Source organism: Amblyraja radiata, chromosome 17 (assembly GCF_010909765.2).
Source record: "Amblyraja radiata isolate CabotCenter1 chromosome 17, sAmbRad1.1.pri, whole genome shotgun sequence".
Lineage (NCBI taxonomy): Eukaryota > Metazoa > Chordata > Chondrichthyes > Rajiformes > Rajidae > Amblyraja > Amblyraja radiata.
Genome location: NC_045972.1, coordinates 49,370,664 through 49,379,056, shown reverse-complemented (window position 1 = coordinate 49,379,056; position 8,393 = coordinate 49,370,664). Strand labels below are relative to the sequence as shown.

The window sequence follows — 8,393 nt, the reverse complement described above, 5'->3', positions numbered from 1 at the left end:
ATTCAGTTCCCAGCCCTGGCCCTCTTGCAGCCATGTCTCTGTAATTCCCACAACATCATACTTGTCCAATCTCTAACTGAGCCTCAAGCTCGTCCACTTTATTCCTTATACTTTGCGCATTCATATACAACACTTTTAATTCGGTATTCACCTCCCCTCTCTCACCGGTTCCTATTGTACGTGACCTTACTCTCTTATCCCTTCTTGAACTTTCCGCCCCATTAATTTGGGTGTCTTTCGTAACTTTCCTGTACTCTCTTCCCCTTTAACTCCACCCATATGCTCCCAATTTGTCACCCCCTCCCCCACGCTATTTAGTTTAACCTAATGAGCTGTGCAGCTGGTGAGCCGGGCATTGCTCACGTCACTGGCAGACGCTCACTTTGTGCGTGGAGGTGGAGGGCGGGAGGCTGGGTGGATGATGAGGAGGAGGAATGGGAGCTATCTGAACAAAATTTGTCTCCGTCTCCGTCTGCCTGCGTCCGTGTCTGTCCGTCCCTGTCCCTGTGTCTGCCCGCCTGTGTCTGCCTGTCCCTGTGTCTGCCCGCCTGTGTCTGCCCGCCTGTGTCTGCCCGCGTGTGTCTGCCCGCGTGTGTCTGCCCGCCTGTGTCTGCCCGCCTGTGTCTGCCCGCCTGTGTCTGCCCGCGTGTGTCTGCCCGCCTGTGTCTGCCCGCCTGTGTCTGCCCGCCTGTGTCTGCCCGCGTGTGTCTGCCCGCGTGTGTCTGCCTGTCCCTGTGTCTGCCCGCCTGTGTCTGCCCGCCTGTGTCTGCCTGTCCCTGTGTCTGCCCGCCTGTGTCTGCCCGCCTGTGTCTGCCCGCGTGTGTCTGCCCGCCTGTGTCTGCCCGCCTGTGTCTGCCCGCCTGTGTCTGCCCGCCTGTTTCTGCCTGTCCCTGTGTCTGCCCGCCTGTGTCTGCCTGTCCCTGTGTCTGCCCGCCTGTGTCTGCCTGTCCCTGTGTCTGCCCGCCTGTGTCTGCCCGCCTGTGTCTGCCTGTCCCTGTGTCTGCCCGCGTGTGTCTGCCCGCGTGTGTCTGCCCGCCTGTGTCTGCCCGCGTGTGTCTGCCCGCGTGTGTCTGCGTGTTTGTCTGCCCGCCTGTGTCTGCCCGCCTGTGTCTGCCCGCGTGTGTCTGCCCGCCTGTGTCTGCCCGCGTGTGTCTGCCCGTCCCTGTGTCTGCCCGCGTGTGTCTGCCCGCCTGTGTCTGCCCGCCTGTGTCTGTGTGTTTGTCTGCCCGCGTGTGTCTGCCCGCCTGTGTCTGCCCGCCTGTGTCTGCCCGCCTGTGTCTGCCCGCGTGTGTCTGTGTGTTTGTCTGCGTGCGTCTCTGTGCACACGTCTGTCTACAGCATCTGTGGAGAACATGGATAGGTGACGCTTTGGGTCGAGACCCTTCTTCAGTCTGAGAGCCGGGGAATACGATACTATCCCGGCTAGATGGTAAAGGTGTACTGGGTTACACCCAGGTTAACCAGGATCCAACTTTGAGATATACCAGGGAATATTTTTCCAATTTATTGCCAAGATTTCTGGTTGTAAAACATTGTCGGATACCCCTGAATGGGGTCGTCCAAAGCAGGTTTCACTTTTGGTGAAATGCTAATGTTCTGAAGCAGAAACTTAACATGAAATAAAACTCACCACTTTGCAGAAAGAGCTCAGCTTTGAGGACGGATGCGGAGAAAGTGCATGCCCAGCTGTTTAGAAGGCAGCCACATATCATCTGTCACATATAATTCAATCAGAAAGCAAGCCACAAGATGCACAGAAATCAACCAGCTGACTCAAATGACAAAGCAGCCAATAAGCCATAAGTGGTGGACAAACCTTTTAAATAGCATTCCTAATACTATTACAGAAGGTCCGTCCATCCACCCGCCTGTCAGTTAGTACCAGGAGTTGCACAGCAAGTTTGTCATGTGACAGGTTCATCTCTGGGGCAAACTTGGCGAGAACAAAGACTAGATACTTGTTTGTATTTGAGCCGAGTCTGGCCCCACTGACTGGCAAACGCTGACTGGCAAACAGTGTGTAGGAAGGAACTGCAGATGCTGGTTTACACCGAAGATAGACACAAAATGCTGGAGTAACTCAGCAGGACAGGCAGCATCTCTGGAGAGAAGGAATGGGTGACGTTTCGGGTCGAGACACTTCTCTCACCCATTCCTTCCCTCCAGTGACTGAAGCAGTCTGTGGCCATCTCAGCCACAATCTGTAGTACAATAGTTTTCCAGAACTTTGTTTAGAAGTTCACGAGGTTGCTGATGTAAATAAAGCAAAGATACCTTCCACAGGTAGAGGCAGAGCACTGGAGTAACACAGCAGGTCAGGCAGTATCTTTAGTTTAGAGATTGTTAAGGGTTTGGACACGCTAGAGGCAGGAAACGTGTTCCCGATGTTGCGGGAGTCCAGAACTAGGGGCCACAGTTTAAGAATAAGGGGTAAGCCATTTAGAACGGAGTCGAGGAAACACTTTTTCACACAGAGAGTGGTTAGTCTGTGGAATTCTCTGCCTCAGAGGGCGGTTCTCAGGATACTTTCAAGAGAGAGCTAGATAGGGCTCTGAAAGATAGCGGAGTCAGGGGATATGGGGAGAAGGCAGGAACGGGGTACTGATTGGGGATGATCAGCCATGATCACATTGGATGGGGGTGCTGGCTCAAAGGGCCGAATGGCCTACTCCTGCACCTATTGTCTATTGAGATATCACACGGAAACAGGACCTTCGAGTCCGTGACGACCAGCGATCCCCGCACCTTTATCCTACACACTAGGGACAATTTACATTTATACCAATCCAATTAACCTACAAACCAGAACGTCTTTGGAGTGTGGGAGGAAACCGAAGATATCGGAGAAAACCCACGCAGGTCACGGGGAGAGCGTACAAACTCCGCACGACTTTACCGCTGCGCCACCATGCCGCCATTTGGAGAGAAGGGATGGGGGCGATTTGGGTCGGGACCCTTCTTCAAACACTCCTGAAGAAAGGTCCTGACCTGATACATCACTCATCCTTTTTCTCCAGAGATGCTGCCTGACCCGCTGAGTTACTCCTGCACTTTGTGTCTATCTTTGGTATAAAACTGCATCTGAAATTTTTAATTTTATATCTTTCAGAGTATAAATAAAAATGAAATTATACTCTGACCATAAAACCTATGTCCTCTGGTTCTTGATTCCCCTCCCCCGGGGTAAAATACTCTGTGTGTCTACCCGATCTATTTCCCTCACAATCTCATACACCTCTACAAGATCAGCCCTCAGCCTCTTGAGCTCCAAGGAAGAGATTCCCAGCCTGCCCAACCTCTCCCTGTCGCTCACACCCTCGAGTCCTGGCGACATCCTGAATAATTGGCCCAGCATTTAGGATTAGTTACTTGGCCACTTCCCAACATCATGCAAAATAACCCATGAACTGTCTTAACAACGTTGCTTAAAATGTCCCCACATTAGCGTGAAAGCAGGCTAACAGGGAGAAAAGATAGAAGCTTCACACATACAATGTCATCTGTGACTTCGATGGAGCTAAACATCAGATGTATGGATCAGCGGAGTGATGTTATCATGTGCTGTTTGTAGCTGGTAGAGTCTTCTGCCCCAATGTACAGCCTTCTTATGAAAGAATGGAGCTACTGGGCTTATATTCACTACAATTTAGAAGGAAGAGAGGGAATCTGATGGAAACATAAAATTCTTGAGGGATTGGACAGGCTAGATGCAGGAAAAATATTCCCCATGTTGGGGGAGTCCAGAACCAGAGGTCACAGTTTAAGAATAATGGGTCAACCATTTAGGACTGAGATGAGGAAAAACTCGTTCACCCAGAGACTTGTGAATCTGTGGAATTCTCTGCCACAGAAGGCAGTGGAGGCCAATTTACTGGATGTTTTCAAGAGAGTTAGATTTAGCTCTTAGGGCTAACAGAATCAAGGGATATGGGAAAAAAGCAGGAACGGGGTACAGATTTAGGATGATCAGCCATGATCATATTGAACGGCGGTGCTGGCTTGAAGGGCCGAATGGCCTAATCCTGCACCTGTTGTCTATGTATCTATGATCAATTTTTCCCTTGGACATCTGGAGCAGCGATGTTGTGTGTTACTTCATTACAGCAAGCCATTCTGTTTCATTAGCACCCTGGCTTGGTATTAGCGTTGTATCCATCGCCTTCACTTCCAAAGTTCAATTGTCTCATTTCCATTCTTACAATGGTGCCTTTGAATAACATCAGCTTACCTCTCATTAACTATCTTAAATTACATGCGGGAGTGGAGTTGACAAGCACCACACAGACCGACTCACAAGACTTGGAAAAGCTGCCAAACTGCTTCAAAAAGAGGTGACAACTCAAAATCCAAGACTCAATTGAAAAGCAGCTCCAAAAAATGCCGAATACCAAGGCAACTGAATGAATTAAATACCGTGAGATTGCATCGCAATCCGTGATTGTTATTAGTGTGGGATCATCTCCTCCAGTTCGGCTGCCTGTGAATATTGAAATCCACTCGCTGAACAAAGAGAAAATATTCCCCTGTGGGATCAGGGAGATGTCCATACCGTGGACCTGCACCCCCTGCCTGAATTATTCACACATCAAGAAGCACGTGGAATTACAGTTTGTAGCAGCAGATGCTTTCACATTTTTTAAAGGGCGGCACGGTGGCGCAGCGGTAGAGTTGCTGCCTTACTGCGCCAGAGACCCGGGTTCCATCGTGACTATGGGTGCTGTCTGTACGGAGTTTGCACGTTCTCCCCGTGACCTGCGAGGGTTTTCTCCGGCTGCTTCGGTTTCCTCCCACACTCCAAAGACGTGCAGGTTTGTAGGTTAATTGGCTTCTGTAACTATTGTAAATTGTCTCGAGTGTGTGTCTGTGTGTGTCAGTGTGTGTCTGTGTGTGTCTGTGTGTGTTAGTGTGTGTTAGTGTGTGTTAGTGTGTTAGTGTGTGTTAGTGTGTGTTAGTGTGTGTTAGTGTGTGTCAGTGTGTGTGTGTGTGTGTTAGTGTGTGTCAGTGTGTGTCAGTGTGTGTCAGTGTGTGTCAGTGTGTGTCAGTGTGTGTCAGTGTGTGTCAGTGTGTGTTAGTGTGTGTTAGTGTGTGTCAGTGTGTGTCAGTGTGTGTCAGTGTGTGTTAATGTGTGTCTGTGTGTGTCAGTGTGTGTCTGTGTGTGTCTGTGTGTGTCAGTGTGTGTCAGTGTGTGTCTGTGTGTGTCTGTGTGTGTCTGTGTGTGTTAGTGTGTGTTAGTGTGTGTTAGTGTGTGTTAGTGTGTGTTAGTGTGTGTCTGTGTGTGTCAGTGTGTGTCTGTGTGTGTTAGTGTGTGGGGATCACTGGTCGGCATGGACTCTGTGGTCCAAAAGTCCTGTTTCCGCACTGTATCTCTAAACTAAACGAAAATGAACTCAAATGACTAAATTATATTTTTAAGGAGGAATCTGGGCTTTACTACTTAAAGATTGTGATGTCTCTTAAGAATTTGGGATTTATGTGGATAATCTGTAATTAATTATATGAACCTGCTTCCTAATATAGAGTAGGCACACAATGCTGGAGTAACTCAGTGGAACAGGCAGCATCTCTGGAGAGAAGGAATGGGTGACGTTTTGGGTCGAGACACATCTTGCCTGAAACTTGAATTCTTCATTCCAAAGCCACCATTATCACTTTAGTAGACTTGGCGATCGTTTTGCTGAACACCTCCACTCAGACCGCCTGGGCCTACCTGATCTCCCGGTTGCTAAACACTTTAACTCTACCTCTCATTCCCACACTGACCTTTCTGTCCTGGGCCTCCTCCATTGTCAGATTGAGGCCCAGAGGAACAGCACCTCATATCTCACTTGGGCAGCTTACGAATGGTACGAATATTGACTTCTCCAACTTCAAGTAACCCTTGCTTTCCCTCTCTCTATGTGGAATTCCCAGCTACAGAGGGCAGTGGAGGCCAAATCACTGGATGGATTTAAGAGAGAGTTAGATAGAGCTCTAGGGGCTAATGGAGTCAAGGGATATGGGGAGAAGGCAGGCACGGGTTATTGACTGGGGATGATCAGACATGATCACAATGAATGGCGGTGCTGGCTCAAAGGGACGAATAGCCTCCTCCTGCACCTATTTTCTATGTTCCTCCCCCACCCTAGTTCTCAGACTAGTTTCACTGTCCTCCTGATTAATTTTACTGTGTAAACATATCAGATTATTAAGGGTTTGGACATGCTAGAGGCAGGAAACATGTTCCTGATGTTGGAGGAGCCAGAACCAGGGGCCACAGTTTAAGAATAAGGGATAAGCCATTTAGAATGGAGACGAGGAAACACTTTTTCACCCAGAGAGTTGTGAGTCTGTGGAATTCTCTGGCTCATACCTACTTGTAGGGATGTTTTACTTCATACAGTATCCTCATGTATGTCAGAGTGTGTTACACGCCACACAGTATCCTCATACGTGTCAGTGCATGTGCTGTGCTTGTTACATGTCACACGCTATCCTCGTGTATGTCAGCAGGGGCCGTGTGTGGACACTTCATGAGCTGAGAGAGTCACTGGAGCGCAGTTTCCTGTAGGTTCAATGGTGTAAATCGGCGCGGACATTGGTGATAGGACGGCACTGTTAATAATCTGAGATGTTATTCACTTGGTGAACGTGCAGTAAATTCACCACTGGAGGGGAATCGGGGCCAGAGTTGCGGCAATATGAGGCGGGGAAAAGCACATTTTAAAATTATTCTTACACAAGAAAGAATTGCAAGTATATTTCTCTTCTTTGATGCTGGGAAGGTGCAACAGCTTCACCTCCATGGACCATGGCTGTAGCAATATTGGGCAGGCAAGGATGTCATGGCTAATGGGTCCGTTTTTGAGGAAGGAAAGCCAAGTCTAGCTCATGTGGAAACAACATTATTAACATCTGTATCTTTAACGTAGAGAATAAATATGACAGGGAGTTACACCAGCTACATTTTAATCATCTTGAGATTAAAAACTCGCAGAAAAATAAAATTTAATGCTGGCATAAGTCAGATTGAAATATGTAAGTTCATAATCAGATCGCTAGCACCATGCATAATCTAATCAGGGTAATTATCCTTCATACCAATTGCATTTTTAATTAATCTACTCTGCAAAAAATTCACTAAATACGAGTCAATAGAATTGAACACTGGTAATATATAGATGTACCGATATGCTCTTACACAAAGACCAGTTTTAATATTGACCAAATGAAAAATTGGAAATGCAAACATCATTAAATGGTTTAGCAGGTAACTATTAATATTTGTTATCAAAGTATTTGTTCCACTGGAAGGAGATGGTGAGAATAGATCTGGTGCCTTGTGTTAATTGAAAGGTATATGAAGTTGAGAGTGAGGAGTGGGTGGTGTATACTCCCGTTAAACTGCATATATTTGTCCTGCTTTATCTTGTCGCCGGGTATAATTGGTGGAGTGTGACATCTTTGTCTGCAAATCTCCCGATAGATGCAGCATATTTCAGCCTTTATCTAGAGAAGGCTGATACCTGCAGGAATCGTGGGGGCCATCTCTGAAGGCTTGTAGTGGCTAATTGCGCCTGTTACGATTGGCAATTAGTGGAGAGGATCCTGCACTCGGCTCAGCACAGCCAACACCCACTAGCGTTCAGCTCCTTTTAACTAACTAGCTCTGCCTAAGACACAAGACAAAGGACAGGTGGGTATGTCTGAAGACAGCACTGCACAGAGTAGACTGGGACTGGCAGACACACACACACACACACACACACACACACACACACAGCCAATAATGAGAGCAGACACAAGCAATGCACCAGCACTTCTACACTCTGCACTTTGCCAAGAATAAAACCCAAAGAATATGTAAGTGACATGGTACATTTTCTCAAACACCGATGATACTTGAAGATCCACTGACTCAGTACAAAGTGATTATGCTCAGCGGCTATGGGAGGCAGGCAGCATAATGCCAGGGATGACAAAGTGACCTGACAGAGGGGATGGTTCGTGTGATGAGAGCATGGCCTTTCACATTACACCCACAATTAAAATCTATAATTGGTAATAATAGATTTGCTGCATTGCATTCATTAAGGTTTTTGAAGTTAAAACTGAGGGGATGGAATAGTTTAAAAACATGTCTATTTACATTTTGTTGCACATTTGAGTGTGCAATGAAACAGTCCTATTGTGAAAATTGGTGTAATCACACAGACCACACTCCCCACCATTGTAGATGTAGCCCAGTCCCACACAGACCACACTCCCCACCATTGTAGATGTAGCCCAGTCCATCACACAGACCACACTCCCCACCATTGTAGATGTAGCCCAGTCCATCACACAGACCACACTCCCCACCATTGTAGATGTAGCCCAGTCCATCACACAGACCACACTCCCCACCATTGTAGATG

At 47.6% G+C, this 8,393-nt stretch overlaps 1 protein-coding gene across 1 annotated transcript; it reads left to right on the top strand.

Moving 5' to 3' along the window:
- Positions 1 to 327: 327 nt before the first annotated feature.
- LOC116982927 (keratin-associated protein 10-1-like) lies at positions 328 to 6,513 on the top strand. The gene is made up of 2 exons (XM_033036484.1): positions 328 to 1,326; positions 6,490 to 6,513. The coding sequence occupies exons 1-2, from the start codon at positions 328 to 330 to the stop codon at positions 6,511 to 6,513; spliced, it is 1,023 nt and encodes a 340-aa protein (XP_032892375.1).
- The last annotated feature ends 1,880 nt before the right edge of the window (positions 6,514 to 8,393 follow it).